The sequence below is a fragment of the Mesoplodon mirus genome, assembly GCF_964341445.2.
Source record: "Mesoplodon mirus genome assembly, chromosome: 11".
Lineage (NCBI taxonomy): Eukaryota > Metazoa > Chordata > Mammalia > Artiodactyla > Ziphiidae > Mesoplodon > Mesoplodon mirus.
In genome coordinates this window covers 32,165,114-32,186,644 of record NC_138987.1, presented here as the reverse complement: position 1 = coordinate 32,186,644, position 21,531 = coordinate 32,165,114, and the positions used below count along the sequence as shown (strand labels likewise).

At 45.1% G+C, this 21,531-nt stretch overlaps 1 protein-coding gene across 2 annotated transcripts in view; it reads left to right on the top strand.

The window, feature by feature from the left end:
* Positions 1-21,531, top strand: part of LARGE1 (LARGE xylosyl- and glucuronyltransferase 1) — a 602,024-nt gene that overhangs the window by 313,467 nt on the left and 267,026 nt on the right. For both annotated transcript variants that reach the window (XM_082634479.1, XM_082634480.1), the window contains exon 5: positions 9,311-9,434. In XM_082634479.1, the coding sequence (XP_082490605.1) occupies positions 9,311-9,434 (124 nt within the window). The remainder of the gene's footprint in view (positions 1-9,310; positions 9,435-21,531) is intronic.

Sequence of the window (21,531 nt, the reverse complement as noted above, 5' to 3'; positions counted from 1 at the left end):
ATTATCTTCAGTTTATGATACTCATTTTGGCCTAAATATGTTCTTAACATCTGTGTAACTCTTGCTAATTTACCTCTGGACAACAGAGAATAGGATGGAGGCTCATCACCTCTGGCTGATTTGGGGAATTGGAGGCCTCTATCTTTGAAACATTTTTACCTTCCTGAGTTAGGAGCCAATTGCAGAATAAGACTCAGAAGTTACACCTGGAGAATGAAATATCACCTGTACTGCTGTTAGTCCTGAATTGTGGGATGTTCTTTCAATTGTGGGTTCTTTTTTGGCCTCATGAATTGGGTTTACTTACAGTCTGAGCCAACCTGGACAACTGCAGGCCTTCCCCACCTGGGCAAGTGATTTACTGTACAACACAGTTCCCCAAGGAGAGAAGCTCAGAGACAGCTGAACAGACCAGTCCTCAATCCCTCTCCCAAACTCGTAGGTCAGACCATCACTCCACAACTCAGACCAGTAAGTAAGCATTGGGATGTAAATCACATACCATGAAATTCACTCTTGAAAAGTGGTTTTTAGTACAGTCAGAGTTATGCAGCTATCACCACTATCTAACATTAGACCATTTTCTTCATCTTGTAAAGAAACACCCATATGTATTAGTAGTCACTCCCCATTTCCCCCTCCCTCCATCCCCTGGCAACCACTAGTCTACTTTCTGTTTTTATGGATGTGTTTATTCTGGACATTTCATATCAACAGGATCATGTACTATTTGGTCTTTTGTGACTGGCTTCTCCTACATAGCATAATGTTTTCAAGGTTCATCCATGTTGTAGCACGTGTCAGTACGTCATTCCTTTTTATTGCCTAGTAATATTCCATTGTATGCATGTACTACATTTTGCTTATTCATCAATTGGTGGCCATTTGGGTTGTTTCTACTTTTTGACTATTATGAATAATGCTACTCTGGATGTTTGTGTTCAGGCTTTTGTGTGAATATATGTTTTCATATTTTTTCATATATAACGAGGAGTGGAATTGCTGGATAACTCAGCAATGGTAACTTTGCTCAATTTTCAGAGAAACTGCAAAACAGTTTTCCAAAGCAGCTACAGTCATTTTAGAATTCCACAAGTAACAAATGAGAGTTCCAGTATCTCCATATCTTTACCAACACTTGTTATCATCTGTCTCTTTATTTTAGCCATGTCAGTGGGTGGGAAGTGGTGTCTGAGTTTTGATTTGCATTTCCCTAGTGACTAGCGATGTTGAGCATCGTTTCCTGTGCTTTTTGGCATTTGTATATCTTCTCCAAGAAATGACCATTCAGATCCTTTGCTCCGTTTTTAACCTGGTAACTTGTCTTTGTCTTGAATTGTAAAAGATCTTTACACATTCTTGGTTTTAAGTCCCTTATCAGACATATGCTTTGCAGATATTTTCTCCCATTCTGGGGCTGTCTTTTTCACTTTCTTGATGGTGTTTTCTGAAGCACAAAAGTTTTTAATTTTGAAGACCAGTTCATCTGTTTTTCTTTTGTTTTTGAGCTTTAGATGTCGTATCTAAGAAACCATCACCTAACCCCAAATTAAAAGACTTACTCTCACATTTTCTTCTAAGTGCCTCTGCACCTAATTTCCAGGTAATTGTGTCCACTCTGAGGGAATTTGGTTCTCTTTGGTAATTATTCATTTGTCCATTCATTCATTCTTTCAATAAACAATCACTGGATGATTATATCTACAAGGAACTGTTAAAAATCTGAGGAAAAGATCATCAACAAAATGTAGCTTCCAGTGCCAAGACTCCATCTAACAGGGAACAGTTGCAAAAATCTAAGTTTTGAGCTCTGATATCAGTGGGAGACACTAGGAAAGGGCATCTGACCCATGGAATGGCTTCCTTGGAGCCGTGGCGTCTAAACTTAGAACAGAAGGCTGGAAGCAGGAAGTGCGGCAACGTGTAGGCGGTTGTGGAAGCCATGACAGCGTGAACACAGCCTGTGGGAGAACGTGGCCAAGTCCTGGACCTGACTCATGGCCAGGCACTAGGGTTGTAGAGGGGGTTAACGAGAGAGTAGGTGCTTTGTGAAACGAGAGACTCTCTACCCTAGACAGCTCACATTCTAGTGGAGGGTGGAGATAGACCCGCCGATGAAGATGGAGATTTCTAATGCTAGTCAGTGCTAGACAGAAACCAAACAGGGCAGTGGGGTGGGGAGTGATGGGGAGGGAGAGGGACATTTTGGACAGAGTAGCCATGGAGGGCTTCCTTGAAGAGATGACACTTCGGTTTATTCTTGAAGGCGGGATAAGAGGTGGCCACATGCAGGTCTGCAGAGGACAGTGGCTGGAGTGCAGGAGGCACGAGCATGGACAGGGGGAGCTCATTGAAGGTCCTGTTAGCTCCAGGCTGAAGGCTGTATGGTGAGCAGGGGATCATGTGATCATTTTAGAGAGTTCAGGGCTTACAGGATGGACGAGCTATTGGAGGGAACAAGCTCAGAGATCAGGGAGAGAAGGGGTGAATATATTCATAAGATGTTACTGAAGGTTAGTTGGGATGATAATAGCTAATATTTATGAAGTCCTTACTGCCTGTGAGTCACCCTTCTAAGTTCTTTAAATATTTTAACTCAGTTAATCGGACAGTAACTATGAGGTAGGAGCCATCAACATCAAACCCATTTTACAGGTTTGGAAACTGAGACTAAGATTAAAAAGCTCACTCAAGGTCACATCATTTGTGACAGGACCTAGATAAGAAGCAGCCAGGCGGTTTGGCTTCAAAGACCCAACCATGAGACTAACGCTGCCTCTGGGGACTTGTGGTTGACTGGGTGTGTGGAACATGGGCGGGAAAGGAGCCCAGGTGACAATCCCATTCCTAGCTTGTGAGTGTGGGTGAATGGTGCACCTTTCACTCAGGCAGGGAATTCAGGAGGACGGACATGTGTAAGGGGCCAAGAGAGGACAACACAAGCCCCTATTTAATATGCCAGGCGCTGTTCCAGAGGGTGGGATACACCAGTGAATGACCAACCAGGTCCCTGTCCCCATGGAGCTGACATTCTTGGTTTGTTAGGAGGGTTGTAATTGGGTCGTCTTGATTCCAAGGGGCCCATGGGATATGAAGTGGACCATCTGGTTGGCAGCCGGATTCAGAAGTTAAAGCTCAAGGGCGACATTCTGGCTTACCCAGGGGCTCTATGAAAAGTGGTCTGGGCCATGCTTTCAGGTGCTTTCCTCGTGGCTGCTGGAGGTGCAGTTGACGGGACCCACATCTTTGTGATGGTACCCAAGGTGGAACATTAGCAGAGCTCCTCCAGGTGTTCATCCTCCCCACGATGAGATGTGAGCTACTGCTGGCTAGACCGCATTGGATTGCTGAGACAGGGTCAGCAAACTGTCAGGGTCCTGGTGGTCCCCTGAGCTGGGGACTGTGTGTCCTCTGATTAAGCGTTTTCTTAGTTGTCTAATGAGGGAGGCTGATGAGGCTCACTGACCCCTTTGACAATGCAAACACCTAGTTTAGCCCTAAAGATGAGCCCAGTGTCTTTCTGGAGTTACACTCCCTTCTGGAGAGATGCTTTAAATAGACCAGAGGAAGAATGCAGAAGAGGGGGAAGGCCTCATACAAATGCTTGCACCGGGGCTTCCCTGGTGGCGCAGTGGTTGAGATGCAGGGGACACGGGTTCGTGCCCTGGTCCGGGAAGATCCCACCTATCGTGGAGCGGCTGGGCCCGTGAGCCATGGCCGCTGAGCCTGCGTGTCCGGAGCCTGTGCTCCGCGACGGGAGAGGCCACAGCAGTGAGAGGCCCGCGTACCGCAAAAAAAAAAAAAAAATGCTTGCAACGCCCTCCTCTGAGAGCCTGTTCCTCTTACCCACGCTGGTCCATCTTCTGCTTGGTACCTAGATTAACCTCCTGAATTACAACTTCAATCTGCTTCCTGCTGAGCTCCCCAGACCTTGTCTGGCTGTCTTCCTGTTGTTAATACTGTCTCTCTCTCCTTTTTTTCCTCCCCATTCCGGGCATACACTAGGTGTTCAATAAACATTGTGTGATCCACTCAAATAAGACTATTCTTTCACTGACATACGGTGGACTTTCCCACCTCTGTTCCTTTCCTTATTCTGTTACCTCCTGCAGAATGCCTTCCTCTATCCTCCATCTTTTTGCATCCAAAGGTCCGGTTTACTTGCCACGTCATCCATGGACACTTCCTAGATTCTCCACTAGTGAGAAGTGGTCTCTCCCACCCTTATACTCCAGTGGCATGTATGTTCCTCCTTGTGGAACCATCCTGTACAGTTGTGCAGGTTGTTCACTATCCAGTTCCAGGAGTACCGTCAGTATCTTCAGGTGGCTCCCTGGGAGCTGTGCCATTCCCAAACTTTGCGGCTCTGTGTGTAGCCCAGTGTTATGGCACACCGGTGTTCTAACGTTTATGTGGTTATTTGTATTCTTTCTCTGTCTCTGCCAGATTGATTGCTGCCTGAAGAGAGAACTCTGAGCTCATTCATTGCCTAAATCCCTATTCTGCCTTACTTGCTGCTTGATAGCTCTTTGTTGGGTGTTTATTCATTCAACTCATTTTTTGTCTGTGAATGGAAGAATTAATTGAAAATACTTTATTTGAAAAGTGACGCAAAAGCAGTAGAGAAAATAACAGTTTCATAAGTTAATGTAGATAATAGTTGTCCTAGTCCATTCAGGTGGCTATAGCAAAATAGCTCAAACTGTGTGGCTCATAAACAAGAGAAATTTATTTTTTTTCTCAGTACTAGAGGCTGGGAAGTCCAAGATCATGACACCAGCATGGCCTGACTCTGGCTGGGGGCCAACTTCCTGATTACAGACTGAAGACTTCTCTCTGTGTTCTCATGTGGTCAAAAAAACAAGAGGGCCTCTTTTATAAGGGCACTAACCCCTTTCAGGAGGACTCTTCCCTTGTGACCTAAATACCTCCCAAAGGCCATACCTCCTGGTATCATCACCTTAAGGGTTAGGATTCAACATATGAATTGGGGGTGGGGGGCAACGAACATTCAGACCATACCAATTGTTAGCATATGTTGAAATATTATATGCCAGGTATTTGCTAAGTGCTTTATATACATCACTTAATTGTCACAATTACCCAATGTACTACTGCTTACTTACCATTACTGTTTCTGATTTGAAATGAAGAAATTGAGGCATAGAGAGATGAAGTCACATGCTTTCGGTCTCTCGGTTAGTCGTTAATGCAGCCAGGGTTCTGACCCAGATGTCCTGGAGCAGAGTGCCAGCCCTGGACCGTTGATGCAAGCGTGCCCTCAGCTGCTTTTACTTCTTTTTTTTTTTTTTTTTTACATCTTTATTGGAGTATAATTGCTTTACAGTGGTGTATTAGTTTCTGCTTTATAACAAAGTGCATCAGTTATACATATACATATGTCCCCATATCTCTTCCCTCTTGCGTCTCCCTCCCTCCCACCCCTCTAGGTGGTCACAAAGCACCAAGCTGATCTCCCTGTGCTATGCGGCTGCTTCCCACTATCTATCTACCTTACGTTTGGTACTGTATATATGTCCATGCCTCTCTCTCGCTTTGTCACAGCTTACCCTTCCCCCTCCCCATATCCTCAAGTCCATTCTCTAGTAGGTCTGTGTCTTTATTCCTGTCTTACCCCTAGGCTCTTCATGACATTTTTTTTCTTAAATTCCATATATGTGTGTTAGCATACGGTATTTGTCTTTCTCTTTCTGACTTACTTCACTCTGTATGACAGACTCTAGGTCTATCCACCTCATTCTTATGGGAATGTGAACGGTGACAGGGAAAGAGGGGCGCTGGCTTTCTTCCCCTGTTGTACCAGTGTTTCTTGAGCACCCATTATTTGCCATCCTCTCTGCTGGGCACTGGGGGTGGCGATGAAAAGATGGTTCCTGTTCTCAGAGGCCTCGCGGTGGAGAGAAGGAGCCAGGTGTTTGAATTTGTATCACACAGTGCTTTGCTGTAAGTGGTAGATTAGCTTTTCATTTGAGGTGCCCAGTTAGCAGGAAAAGGGAGGGATGAAGATGGGCTCACAGAAGGCTTTGAGGAGGAGATGACTGACAAAGGGAGTTTGAAAGGAAGAACAGATACTCAGGAGCCTCCAAGTATCAGGGGAGCATCCCAGGGAGAAGGAACAACCCAGACAAAGATACAGATGTGTGGAAAACGTGGTGTGTTGGGGCAAATATGAGTATCTTGATCTGTTTAGTATTGTTACCCCATGTCTAAAATTAAGCCATCTCTCTACTGTGGATAAAAATGCAAGCTGACATTTATACAGATTTATCTTCATTCATTCTTGATACATAAGACTCCGGTCACGGCTCGTGGGAGAGGGGGCTGACTGTGCCAACACTGAGGGCTAAAGGGACCCTCTGACTTCCAAGTGGCTGTCTAGCTGTCTCTGGCTTAGCGTCCAGGTAAGTCACTGGCCAATGAACAAATACACCATCACTCCCTCATGCCACCAGTCATCACCTAGGACTGCTGGCAGCTTCTGATAGGGAAGCTACCTATAGGGCTTCCAGGGAAGCTGTAAGGCAGGCATGCCCCTTCCTTCTGAGTATAGATAGTTTTTTTGTTTTGTTTTGTTTTGATTTTTGGTTTTTTTTTTTTGTGGTATGCGGGCCTCTCACTGTTGTGGTATCTCCCGTTGTGGAGCACAGGCTCCGGACGCGCAGGCTCAGCGGCCATGGCTCACGGGCCCAGCCGCTCCGCGGCATGTGGGATCCTCCCGGACCGGGGCACGAACCCACGTCCCCTGCATCAGCAGGTGGACTCTCAACCACTGCGCCACCAGGGAAGCCCTGAGTATAGAGAGTTTAATGGGGGAGTTTGCAGTGTTCACGCAGTGGGTGCCATGGAGAAATTCAGCGGTGCTGATTGCTCCTGTGGGTCATTTGTTCAGCTCAGCACCCTGAGCACCTGTTATGTGTTTGGCAGGTTGGCCTTGGATAATAACTGTCTTCAGGTCTAGACTCATCTACGCAGTTCCACCTGGCTTTGCCACCCTCACCTTAAACTTGGTATACCCAGTCCCAAACCCATCATCTTCCTCCAGTGTGCCTTTCTTCTTGTAGCCCCTGTCCTGAACGAATCACCACCAGCCCAGGAACCCCAGTGTCTTCCTCTTCCTCTCCATTTCCCCCATATCTAAGATCTCTTCTCCTGAAATTCCTCTAGCTTCCACTTCCCTGTTGCTCTTCCCCAGACACTAAATCGGATTCTTGTTTCACATTCACCTAATCTCCTAAACGAGGTGTACACCTCTGTTCCCCTTAGCTGCCCACTGTCCATCACCTATCCCACTCTTCATTTCGTTTATTGAACTCCTACTGCATCCCAGGCACTGAGTGTGATCATGGGGCTCTCCATTTCAACACAACTGGCACCATCCTTTACTCACCTGAGCTCACGGTCGAGGGGGCATGCAGACCAGTAAACAGGCAACTGCAGCCTAAGGATGGGCACAGATGCTGAGATGACTGTGCATTGGGAAGGGCCCCTGACTTAGTCATGGGTCGTCAGGGAAGGATTCTAAGAGCAAATGATGGCAGACCTCAGAAGTGAAGGCTGGGTGAGAGAGAACCAAATGCTGAATGGGGGCTGTGGAGGCGGGGGGTGGGGGGGAAAAAGGAGAGGACAAGGCCATGAGAGCAGGGATGGTGTCTTACCACCATGTCCTGAGCATCCTGCTCGCCACCTGGTGAACAGTGGGTGTTTAATAAGTATTTATAGAAGGAGCAAATGCAAGAGGGTTTCCTGCAGAGTAAACGGTATGTGCAAAGGCCCAGGTGGAGAGAGAGCACGAGGGTAGGGGGAATTGAAAGAAATCTGTGTATCTAGAACTTAGAACAGGGCTGGGGAGCGATTGCAGGAGGCTGAGAGCTAGGGCGCCTGTTACTCCCCCCACTGAGCTGATCCAATCCAGACTGTTTAAGCGGGCGCTCGTTGCACTGCTCCCTACGCGCTTGCATCTCTCCCCTTCTCTGCTCGAACCCCCGAGTCCCTGCTAGCCCTTCCCTTCCCACCACACTCTCAGCACCCCCTGGGCTCCAGCCAGAGTCTCGTGTTATTCTCCTTGGATCGAGTCCCCTCTTCTTTGCCAACAATAAAGTCATTTATACTTCAGGGCACTACTTCCCCCACCTCTCACACATTCTTCTGACCCGGTCCAGATTAGCCCTTCTTTTTCTTTACTCTTCTGGAACCTTGTGTTCCGTTGTAGCTGTTATCACAGTCCACCTCCTGTTTATATTTGGGTTTATATTGAACTGTCTCTAAAGAGTAAGAACTCCTTGAGTTTGGGGTGGGCGAGGGCATTCTCATCTTTGGATTTCCAGAGGGGCTCATTCGTGGTATTACGATGTATGCTGTTAACTCTTACTAGAACAATGATATTTCTGATAATAGTTCTTCTGGGTTGAACTTCTGGTTTGTGCCTGGCGGTCCCTCAAGAAGGCGTATCTGCTGTCTGTTATTATCCCGTCTATGTTTGTTGTTGAGATGCATCATATATTGTACTTCTTATCTCATCTAACTGACCCAGTAGCCCCTAGAGGAAGTTTTTCACATTTTGCAGAATGAAGAAGCAGCAGTGCAGAGGTATAAGGGACACGCTCAAAGTCCTCCCCTCATAGATCTGGGCTTCAGACCCATTTCCATTTGAATTGGAAGCTTTGCCCTTGTGTACTGCTGGTTTGTAGTTTGGGTGCTGGCTCAGTGTAACAGCGGGTCAACTGAGGTAGAATGAATAAAGTCTTTAGAAATACTACAAGTGAGGGTGGGCTGATACTCAGTTATGGGAGCCCCAGGTGATGCCATCGTGGCTGCCTGTTTCTCTTTCGGAGAGGAACAGGCAGAAGATAGGACTTAGTGCTGTGCTGGGAGAGAAGTGCCTTGCCCGCTCCACACGGCCGGTCCAAAGACCTCATCCTTTGTCCACGTGCTTCTGCACTGATGCCGGTACATCCAGGTGGTAAAGATAAAGCGTTGACCAAATTGTTACACATGCTCTACTTAAGATTTCTAGAAATACAGATGCCCTAGTAACAGGTATGGCGGTTGGCTTGCATTGAATGTCACCAGTGATTTTACCCTCTCTGGTCCTTGGTGGCCACGTCTCTGAAATCCTGAGGTTGGATGAGACATCCTCTCTCCTCAGCTCTGACATCCTCCCCAGTAGGTAACATGCCTGATTGTCCTTCATCACTGCTGTTCGAAACTGGCCACACGTTACCAGCTGGTAAGAGCGTGTCTCTGCAGCCTTGGTTCTCCCTCCTGACTCTCCTCCTCTCCCTGCCCACAGGCGGAACCCCCTGCATTTCCACGTCATCGCCGACTCCATCGCCGAGCAGATCCTGGCGACGCTCTTCCAGACCTGGATGGTGCCTGCCGTGCGAGTAGACTTCTACAACGCGGATGAGCTCAAGGTACCGGTGGGAAGGGAGGTCAAGCAGGGTGCTTTTCTTGTTTATGGTTTAGTAGACAGCAGCAAAGGCAGAAATGTCAGCGCGCAAACTGGAAATGTCCAGGGTATAACTGAGGGTGTTTGCCACTTGAATCTGATTTGATTATCTGAAGCATTAAAGCAACCATTTCTTGAGCACAGAATGCGTGTTGGTCTGTGCAGTTCTGGCCACCAAGGCTTTCTGCGGAGGCTGGAGGCTACTGGCCTGGTCCGTACCTAAAGAAGGCCTATGGTGGCCAATATCTAGAGAATTCTGTTACCCGGTGAGGTCAGCGCTGAGTCCGACAGGCCTGGGTTTGAATTCGTATGTTGTCATTTACTGGTCATAAGACACAAAGTAAACAGGCTATACCTTTGGATCTGTTTTTCCATGAGTAGAAATGTACTTATAACACCAACCTCATGGAGTAATTAAGAGGCTCAAATGAGAGAACATATGTGAATGTGCTTTAAAAGACTATGTTGAATAAATATTAAGGATTATGTTGGGCCAGAGGGTTTCAACCAAGGGAGACTCATTTGGCCACGTCATTCCCTTGCTTAAAATCTTCCTGTGGTATCACATGGTCTGCATCAAGCTTGAGATTCACAGTCTGATTTAAAAGTCCTGCATATTCTGGCTCTTGACTCTTCTTCCAGTCTCATCTCTGGCCATTCTTGCAAATATGCTTATTACTCAGCTCGAAGAAACCACCTCTGGGCTCTCTGCCCTCCCTCCTGCGTTTGAGCCTTTGCTTCTGCTGTTCCTTCTATCTGACACCCTTCCAGCTACCTGTCACACCTCCCACTCATCCTTTAGGACTCAGCTCCATGGCTGCCCACTCTGAGAACTTCCCATGACTCCTCCAGGAAAGAGGAGGATGTTTCCTGTTCACTTGCCCGTCGACTGCTTTAGTTTAGAACCTTCTTAACAGGGGACGGGGCTGGGAGCACATCTTGTTCTTTTCTGTATTTCTGGCGCATTTGTTGGTACCCTGTAATGCTTGTGGATTTAACCAATTGCTGTTATTAGTGGAACATGTAACTTTGCAGAAACCGTTGCTACTCTGTCTCCAGTCACCTTGGGAAGGACTAAACACCTAGGCATGAGGCAGATTTTAGCAAATTGCTTGGTCTAAACCTCATAAAGCCATTATCTTTTCATTTCAGAGCCATAGCATTTTAAATAGATCACAAAGATGTTGGCCAGAGTTGCTCATTTTCCCATATTTCAGGCTCTGAGGTTGATCGAGATGTTCAGAATTTAGCATTTGGGGATTGTCGTGGTAATTTGTGTGCCATTCCAATCTATTCTGAGCTCAAATTGATTAACACTCTTAAAAAGGGAAAAACAAAATTTAGCAAATTGCTGCGCTAATTAAGGTGAAAGCAAGCCACTCTGTCTCCCGGGGTCTGAGGGCCAACACCATGGGGAAAAGCAGCAGGAGGGGAGGGGGCCACGTCTGGCACAGCATGCCTGTTCTTTCTTAGAGCAGTCCTGTGTCTGTGCCCCGTGCAAGCCTGCACCCCCTCTGCTCTTTGAGGAAACACGAAGTAGTTGAAAACCCCAACTTCATTTCCCATCTTGCCATTAAAGAGCTATCTGATTTGGGTTCTGAGCCTTGGCTTGATCAGCTGAAAACAGGTGGAACCCTGCCAGCTGTGGAAGAATATATTGGATTAAATAAGATAACTCATGTGAAGGCCCAGCAGTGCCTGAAATGCAGCAGGTTCCTGACAATCCCTCATTAATATAGGATTAAAATGCTCTTGATTGAAGGCCCATAGGCCAGTTGGGAGGTTGAAAGTTAAGGCACAGTGGCCTGTAAGCTGCCCCTGGGAACCCCAAGGCTTCCTTAGGGTCTTGGAGGAGAGGAGGGGACTGGTGTGGCGGAAGACTAGGGCTCTGACTCCCTCATGCCCACAGGAATCCAGGTATCCATTATTTTTACACACTGGAGTTTTATCCATTTGAACTGAGGACTCCATGGCTTAAAAAATAAGAATTAAAAAAAAATAACAATCTGATGTGTTCTAAAGGCTGTCGTCTCCAGAGTCCTGCCCTTGACCCTGCCTTCTACTGCTGACTCTGCCATGAAATGTCCCTACCATCTGCTTTTTATTTCCCTACCTCTTAAAACGTCTATCACCCACAGTCCTGTATCCCGTGAAGCAGTTGTCAGAATCTGGTAAGGACAGTGCGTATGAAGGCATTTAGTAAAACATAATTTTTCTGTAATTCATGATAACAGTCATAATAACTTATACATAATTCTGCTCAACATATCTAAACCGTGGTCTGCCCACTCCCCCCGACCTGAGCCTCTCCTGGAACCTAACACCACCACCTGCTTAGCTGCCCATCCAGAACTGAGAGTTTGCCTTCGATTCTCTCTCCGAGCATCTGGCCATTTGAGGTCCTAGCTAGTCTTCGTCTCCCCTGCTACCATCCTTGTCTAAGCCTGCGTGCTCGGTCGCCAACACAGCAGCAGTTTTTTGCTTTGCTTTGTTTTCCCAGACAAGTCTTTTCCCTTCTCCTCCGCTCACGTCTCCTCACCCACATCTGTTCTCCGTCAGTAGCATGAGTCAGCCTTTCCAAAGGCAGGCCCAGCCACACCTTCCCCATCCTCTGCGTAAAACCTTCGGTGATTTCCGGATGCTGCTGAGATGGAGACCACAGTCCTTAACGGAGTCGAGTTGTTCTGCGCAGTCTGGCTCCTACCTCCTCCTGACTGGGTCCTCTACTGTTAGCACCATTGATCCCACTGGATCTCCCAGTCTGCTCTGCGCCTTCCCTTCCGCTGGGGGCCTTTGCACAAGTCATTTCTTCTGTCTGTTGTACTCTCAGCCTGCTCTCCCCCGCATCGCTAATTGAGTCCACGTTCTCTTGCTTAAGCTCCATGTACACAAGGAAACTTCCCTGCCTTCATCATCTCATAGGGGTTTCTTTGTTGTATCTTCTCGGAGGATCACATACGTTCCTTCAGTAAACTCGCTGTGGAGTGTAAGCTTTCACGCCTTTGTGTGATGAGCTGGTAAATGTCTGTCTCCCCTAGAGTGTAGGCTCCAAAGGAGCTGGGATCCTGTCTGTTTCTCATCACCTTGTAACCTTAACACCTGCTCAGCAAACCTAAGCCATGATGATGCCTCACCTATGAAAACATTTGCTAAATGAATGATACACACTAAACTCAGCACTGGGTGCCTAAGAGGCGGAAAGCCATTAGGAAGAGGTTTCAGTTTTGTTTTGTTTTTAATTGAAGTGTAGTTGATTTACAGTGTCGTGTTAATCCCTGCTGTACAGCAAAGTGATTCAGTTATACATATATATGCATTCTTTTTTAATACTCTTTTCCATTATGGTTTATCATAGGATATTGAATATAGTTCCCTGTGCTATACAGTAGGACCTTGTTTATCCATTCTGTATATAATAGCTTACATCTGCTCACCCCATGCTTCCACTCCATCCCTCCCCCAACCCCATCTCCCTTGGCAACCACCAGTCTGTTTTCTATGTCTGTGAGTCTATTTCTGTTTCATAGGTAGGTTCATTTATGTCATATTTTAGATTCCACATGTAAGTGATATATGGTATTCGTCTTTCTCTTTGATTTACTTCGCTTAGTATGATAATCTCTAGTTGCACCCACGTTGCTGCAAATGGCATTATTTCATTCTCTTTTATGGCTGAGTAATATTCCATTGTATATATGTACCACATCTTCTTTATCCATTCACCTGTCAATAGACATTTAGGTTGAGGAAGGAGTTTCTTGATCACTGTCAGGATTCACCACATTCCTGAGGCCCCTTGTGGCTCAGGGCATGCGCAGACAGCCAGGTATTTGTCTACCAGTGACCCTGCAGTGGCATAGATGAGGAAGCTCCATCTGTGCCAACCCGCCTTAACATCCCAGGAGCAGCTGTGGGACAGGTGGAGTGTCTTTCCATGACAGGTAAACCAGGAAGGGAACACACTGAAACACCATCCATTAGATGGCATTAGAGAAGGGATGGATGATGACATGGAATGGTGCTGTGTTCTTTACTTGCATCCAGGAAACATGTCGGATGGTAGCGTCAGCAGACACGTAAGACGGCCTCCCCCGATAGGAATGAGAAATCGCTTTGTACAGCTGTTGGAAATGGCATTTCTCAGAAATACTCCTGTGGGCCCCTTATCCTATCTGTTAGCGCTAAAGAATGGAGTAATAGGGGAAAGGAAGTTATGAAGGATCAGTGCATGATTAAAAATGAGCTGTGAGGGCTTCCCTGGTGGCGCAGTGGTTGAGAGTCCGCCTGCCGATGCGGGGGACGCAAGTTCGTGCCCCGGTCCGGGAAGATCCCACATGCCGCGGAGCAGCTGGGCCCGTGAGCCATGGCCGCTGAGCCTGCGAATCCGGAGCCTGTGCTCCACAACGGGAGAGGCCACAACAGTGAGAGGCCCGCGTACCGCAAAGAAAAAAAAAAAAATGAGCTGTGAGAAATTTGCGCTGGACTGGTGTGCTTCTCTCTGTAATGACCAATTAGTGCGGATTTGCAAATAGTGATGGCTCAGCCTGCTCGTCCCTGTGGCCTGTGAAACGCTCACTGGTCTTTCTTTCTTTTTTTTTTTTTTAAAGATGTTGGGGGTAGGAGTTTATTAATTAATTAATTAATTTTTGCTGTGTTGGGTCTTCGTTTCTGTGCAAGGGCTTTCTCTAGTTGTGGCAAGCGGGGGCCACTCTTCATCGCGGTGCTCGGGCCTCTCACTGTCACGGCCTCTCTTGTTGCGGAGCACAGGCTCCAGACGCGCAGGCTCAGTAGTTGTGGCTCACGGGCCTAGTTGCTCCGTGGCATGTGGGATCCTCCCAGACCAGGGCTCGAACCCGTGTCCCCTGCATTAACAGGCAGATTCTCAACCACTGCGCCACCAGGGAAGCCCTCACTGGTCTTTCTGATGTTTATGTGGCCCATTCATTTCCAGCTTCCGAGGCCCCAGATCAACAGGCTACTGGGCCTGAGTGCCCCAAACTCTACCCAGGACATGCAGCTCCTGTCATCAGGGGAAGGGAGCAGCAGGTCAGGGATGATGACTTCTTTTCGTGTGGAGCTTTGCAGGTGGTGGCATGCTCTCACTCACTTCTCAGGACTACCCTGTGGGGTGGAGAGAGGAGTTTCGTTACCTCCATCTCACAGGCAGTTTATAAATTGAAGCTCGGAGTTGAAGGATATTTGCCTAAGATCAGGCAGCTAATAAATGCCAAGGCAGCGATTTGATTTTTCCCTTTCCAAATGAAATGATATGAGATGCATGATTGTGTAATTCAGTAGACACGGAGGTGGGATGGATCTGAAGGAAAAGAGGGGGACATGGGTTGCAGCCACTGGATGAAGCTGCCACTGTTGAATTTCACTTGAACTCAGAGTTCCTGTTTTCAGTGACTCTGAACCCCATAGGCTGTGGTGTAACCTCTACTATTTATGGAATACTTTCTTTTTTATGTTTACATGGTTCTCTCATGGAATGCTTACAATAACTCTGTGGATTGGTCCTATTATGATCCCCATTATACAGATAAGGAAACTGAGGCTTAGGGAGGTTAAATAACCCCAAATCACATGCATAGCTAGTATGTGGTAGAGCTGGGATTAAAACCCAGAACTGACTCCATAATCCGTGTTCTTTCTCCTGTGTTCTGGTTCCTTCTCTGTGGCCTGTTTTTAAGCTAAGATACTATAATTGTGTCTAGACAAGGATCCTCTGAGCTCTCGGTGGTGTTCTTTTTTTCTGGTTGTTCCTGAAGAATAAATGCGTTAAGCATGACCCCTCCATTTAAAGGCCTGCAGCGAGCAGCCTTCCTGCTGGGGACCAAAGTGTGTCTTACTAATGATGCTGCTGAGGGCTGGGACAGCCCCATCACTGCCATCCAAGGATCATTTTCTAAACTAAACAGTCACCACTCTGGACAGTTTGCCTTAAATCAGCAAGATATTTGCCAGTGTTCAGACGAGGCCCTGCATGCCCAGCAGCCTTTGATCTTGCCCCTAGTTGGCCCGGGAAGTCACCCCCAGGCCTCCACTGGGGTGAGGATGATCCCGAGCTCATGAAGGGAAGTGGCTGGCACCGGGGCTGTTTCATGATTCCCCTGTCTAGCTGGGAGCCCTCATTTATCTCCTTTTCTCTTAGACCTGATGCCTGCTCATTACCAGCATCAGAAAGATGATGAAGTGAGATTCAGGGCTGTGGTCACAGAAAACATTGATGGTTGACTCTAAAAGTTGCCATCCTACTCATACTCAATTGCCTTTGTGCTGGTCCCTATGGAGTATTATAGAGGTTCTCTTAGATAACTGCCATCTTTCAGCACCTGCTGTCCTTTGGGAGACAGACTTCTATTGTTCCTCTCACTGGGGGAGGGAGACACTACTGCCCGCCCCATCTGTTTCCTCGGAAGATATGCCTCCTGAGTGATGTGCATTTTCATTTGGGAGGGATTGATAATGACATGAACTCATAGGGTCTCAGGGTTAAAAAGAAACCCAATACTCATAGCTATTTTTTGACAAATGAGGCCCAGTGGGGGTTAAGCAAGTCACCCCAAATCTCACATATGACTCTTCTCCAAATTGGATCTGGATTTTATGATCCAGGCCTGGAGTACAGTTCAAAGGGACCACACACTTGGCAATGGCCAAGCTTCCATTGCAGTGACCAGATACCCCCATGGGCTGGAGCCGTTCCAATTAGACTTGACCTGCAGAGGAGAGACAGAAGGTCTGGGACATGTGTCTGTCATAGAGGGTAGGATCTGCTCGGAGTTGCCCTGCAGAAGAAAGAAATGAAGCCAGGTGGCCTTTAGAATTGCCTTGTCCAGTTTCACCAGTAATATGGTAATGATGAGAGTCACACAGAGAACTTAATCGTCTTTCCACGTTGGTAGCTCTAGCTCCCCTTTATTGGTAATGAAAAAATGCAGTTAACTGAGGTCTTGTAATGGAAAGCATGGTGCTTGGCACATAGTAGGCCCTCAGCAGATTCTATTTCCTTCCCTTCCTCTTTGGTATATTTGGAGATGGCTGTGATTAACCTGTTAAATCTTCTCTTTTCCAAACCTACCACGTCAACACACCTTCTCTTCCTCTACAACAAAGGAACAGACGACGGCTGACCACTCATCAGAGGGCACATGTTTTAGGTTATTTTTCTAGAATAGTTTATGGATTTAGGCTCTTGTTCTTTCTCTCCTTGTGGGTCAAACGTTATGCAGGAGGGCTGGCTGAGGTTACATATTATGTCCAGGTCTGGAAAAGTTGACATTTCCCCATTTTCTTTACTGCTTTGCTGGTTCCTGGATTATCTGAATGGTTTTTGAATGGGAGAGCTGGTTCTGTAAGGCCTGCAGTGCACCTCAGGCCTTTGTGTTAGGCTTTTCTCTCCGATAACGAGTGCGAGATCACAGAACAGACGTGGATAAGTGAAATGCGTAACATACTTTTCTGTATTCAGAAGACTGATCTTTGGCTTTTAAATATCAGACATGGAACATTGTAGACAACTAACAGAAATTGTAATCTGTGTTAGAAAAGAATCTTTCTGTGTCAGTTGTACAACTCACTTTGTACACAGGCAAATGTCTCTTTATGTAATGGAGTGTCCTAATGAATGGGCTCTGTCCGCTTCTGAAAATCATAGAATCTTAATTAGGAAGGAACGTGGCATTCATCTGGCATAACCTTCCACTTCCTTCTATAATATTCTATGTAAATGGTCATTAATCTTCTGCTTTTCAGTCCTTCCAGAGATAAGAGATCATTACCTCCCAAAGGACCTTGTTCCATATTTAGAAACTCGATTAGAAATGTTCGCCTTGTGCTGTACTGAAATCTTCATCTTTTTGATCCCCCTGCCCCCATTGGTCTTGAGCATTAAGAAAGACTGAATGTGAGTGTATATATCATTGTCTGGTCACTTGTCTGCCTTCCATACTAGACTGTGAGAACCAAGAGGGCAAGGCCTGCAACTTTTTTCTTTAGGTCCAATGTTTAAGATACAACCTGGCCAATGATGGCTCCCAGAAAATGCATGAGCTCTGTTTGGGGTCTGCAGAGTAGGTCAGCCAGGTGTTTGAGGACCTAGCATATCTACTAAGTCCTCTCCTCGTCATCCCCATGCCTTCAACTATAATCCGAATGGCAGTGCTGGGAGCCTAGTTGACACTTAAATTTATCCTCTGACGCGTTAATGTGATAAGTGGTTTCCGAGTTTTTACCTTCCTTGAATGGGCTCACTTTTTTCTCTATCTCTTATGTCTACCATTCTGTATGGTTCTTCCGAATATAACAGTTGTTCCAGATCTGTGTATGTGACATGCCCCTCCTGGAGCTCAGACTTAAAGTCATTTAAAGCAATTTAGTGTCCCCTGACCCACCTTTTCCCCATCTTGAACATTGATCCCTTTCCATTTGCATTGCTGTGGTCTTCTCGTCCATTACCCTTGATAAAGAAGGAAATGCTGGGCTTCCCTGGTGGCGCGGTGGTCGAGAGTCCACCTGCCGATGCAGGGGACGCAGGTTCATGCCCCGGTCCAGAAGGATCCCACATGCCGCGGAGCGGCTGGGCCTGTGAGCCATGGCCGCTGAGCCTGCGTGTCCAGAGCCTGTGCTCCGCAACGGGAGAGGCCACAACAGTGAGGGGCCTGCATACCGCAAAAAAAAAAAAAAAAAAAAAAGAAGGAAATGCTTTCCTGGACCTGATTTCATTGTGTCTCTTCAAGAATCCCACGCTATAGAAACAGCGTATGTTTTCTTTGGTTAAGAAGGAACTTACCAAAGGTATTAGCAGAATTCTGCTAATCAGAGGTCTAAGTGCTGCTGAAATCTCGTTCTCTTGGACTTCAGTGCAGTGTTATTCTCTGGTACCACAGGTCTTATTTGTACGGAATTTGAGTTAAACAACCTCAGTGATTCAAGAGAGAAGGTGTAATGATGGGTTTTGGAATATGAGTTGGATGCCCCCCACCAAAAAGAAAAAGAAAAAGAGACACCAGAGGTATTTGATGGATAGTGAGAAAGTAGTGGGCAAAGTCAACTGGAGATTATGGTGAGGTTAGAAAATTTCTACAGTGAGAGCAGGAGTTTTTGTCCAAATGTTTTGAAAGGATAAAAGGCTGGGTTTGGGGAGTGAAATGTTAGAGCTTCTAAAATGTATTTTAGAGGTGGTACATTTTTGGCACGTTACCCTGGGATGAAGCGGCTGAGTTGGTGAAAAGCTAATGAAAATTAAGGGCTGCAGGCACTTCAAAGTCAAGGTGTTGGATGGTCCCTCCAGAGTTTGATGAAATACAAGAAAAATTGTCACGAGCTAAAAAGAATTCTATGCGTGTAGATCAAAAGGGGCCCTTACAATCCAGGTAAAATCAGTGGTAAGTTGCCCACATCAGGCTATATACCCTAGAAAAAAAGTATTTTTATTTATTTTATTGAAGTATAGTTGATTTACAATGTTGTGTTAATTTCTACTGTATAATGAGTGCTTCAGTGATATATATGTGTATATATATTCTTTTTCATATTCTTTTCCATTATGATTTATCATAGGATATTAAATATATCAATAGTTCCCTGTGCTATACAGTAGGACCTTGTTGTTTATCCATTCTCTCTATAATAGTTTGCACCTGCTAATCCCAAACTCTGAATCCATCCCTCCCCCATGCCCCATCCCTGTTGGCAACCACAAATCTGTTCTCTTTGTCTGTGAGTCTCTTTTTATGTCATAGATGAGTTCATTTGTGTCATATTTTAGATTCCACATATAAGTGATGTCATATGATATTTGTTCTTTTCTCTCTTACTTCACTTGGTATGATAATCTCTAGGTCCATCCATGTTGCTGCAAATGGCATTATTTTGTTCTTTTTTATGGCTGAATAGTATTCTATTGTATATATGTACCACATCTTCTTTATCCATTCATCTATTGATGGACATTTAGGTTGTCTCCATGTCTCGGCTATTGTAAATAGTGCTGCAGTGAACATTGGGGTACATGTATCTTTTCAGGTTATAGTTTTGTCCAGATATATGCCCAGGAATGGCATTGCAGGATTATATGGCAAGTCTATTTTTAGTTTTTTGAGAAACCTCCATATTGTTTTCCATAGTGGCTGCACCAATTTCCATTCCCACCAACAGTGTAGGAGGGTTCCCTTTTCTCCACACACTCTCCAGCATTTGTTATTTGTAGACTTTTTAATGATGGCCATTCTGACAGGTGTGAGGTGGTACCTCATTAGAGTTTTGATTTACATTTCTCTAATAATTAGGAACATCGAGCATCTTTTCTTGTGCCTGTTGGCCATCCGTATGTTTTCTTTGGAGAAATGTCTATTTAGGTTTTCTGCTCATTTTTTGATTGGGTTGTTTGTTTTTTGGTTACTGAGTTGCATGACTGTTTGTAATGTTTGGAAATAAAGCCCTTGTCAATCACATCATTTGCAAATATTTTCTCCCAGTCTATTAGAAAAATATTTAAATTATAAAGAACAAAAAAATTCTTCCTTTAAGAATAACTCTCATTAATAAGAATTGATTATGTGTGAACTTAATAGCTTCACAAGCATAATCTTATTTTATCCCCACAATAAGTCTTGAGGTGAGTATAATTATTTTCACCCATTTCCAGGTGAGGAAATAGAGGCTTATAAAAGAGACTTGTTGAAATTACTCAGTACTGTGGAACTAAACTGTGAATCCAAGTCGTCTGACTCTTGAGTAATGCCATCCAATAGAACTGTAATGATGAATCATGTGTAATTAAAAAATTTCTAGTAGCCATATTTGCAAAAGCAAAGTGAAACAAGTGAAGTGAATTTTAATAATACATTTTATATAATCCTGTATATCTAAAATATATTGATCAATATTTTAAAAATTACTGATGAGATATCTTGCACACTTTTTTTCCCCACACTAAGTCTTTGAAGTCCAGCGTATGTTTCATGTGTCCCACCTTGGACAGCTGCATTTCACGGGCTCGACAACCACGTACGGTTGGTGGCTGTGGACTAGGGGTAGAGCGTCATATCTAAGGCAGCCTTATAATGCAAGGGTAAGAGGTGGAGGGAACCATTCTGTGTTTGAAGAATAAAAATTCTCACTATAATAATAAATGTCCTAATAAAGTGTCTACAGAGTTTTGAGCAAGACAGAGACCTGAGAATACCAGCCAAGTTTCCTCATGTATAAAGGCAACAGGAAAAAAAAAAAAAAAAGATATGTTATGCAAGTGCTCACACAATATGCACCAGTGTATTATACTTCTTGAAGAAAGAATCATCAGTTACTTGCCAGCCAACCAAAAAAGTAATCAAAATGAATATTCACAAATGGAAGAGGTCTTGTTCTAAAGGGGCAGGCAGTATGTACTGGAAGAAGTTACACATGGAATGATCTGTAAATAATTGTTTTAAGTTAGTTGCAAAGCTGAATGCAGATGCCAAAAGTTGCTCTTGCAAGCATACAAATAACCAGATGATCACAGACATTTTGAAACGGCCTTAGAAGTGTGTTGGATTTAAAAGCTGCTAAATTTCTGCTGTTTTGTGGGGTAACTCAGATGGTATTTTTTTAGCCCTTCATTCTGATCATCAGGGAAAAAAAGATGTTTCTGGAAAGGTCAAAGGTGACCGCTGGTAAAGTTATAAATAGATTTAAAACTACGTTATTAGAGATGATTATCGCAGATGAAAGAAACTCTACATAAGATAGGTAAGAAGCAAAGAAAATGAGAAAAATATTGGATGTCCATATGGGGAAAAATGAATTTTGACCTTCACTATATACCATATGCAAAAATTAACTTGAATCTCACCCCTCAGTGTAAGAGCTACAAATACAGAACAGTAGAAGGAAGCAAAGGAGAAAATCATAGTGACTTTAGGTTAGTCAAAGATTTCTTCACTAGCATACGAAAAGCACAAACTAAAAATGATACTGATAAATTGGACTTCATTTAAACTGATAGTTTTTGTTCTTCCAAAGACATTAATAAAATAAAATGACAAGCTACAGACTGGAAGAAAATACTTGCAGAG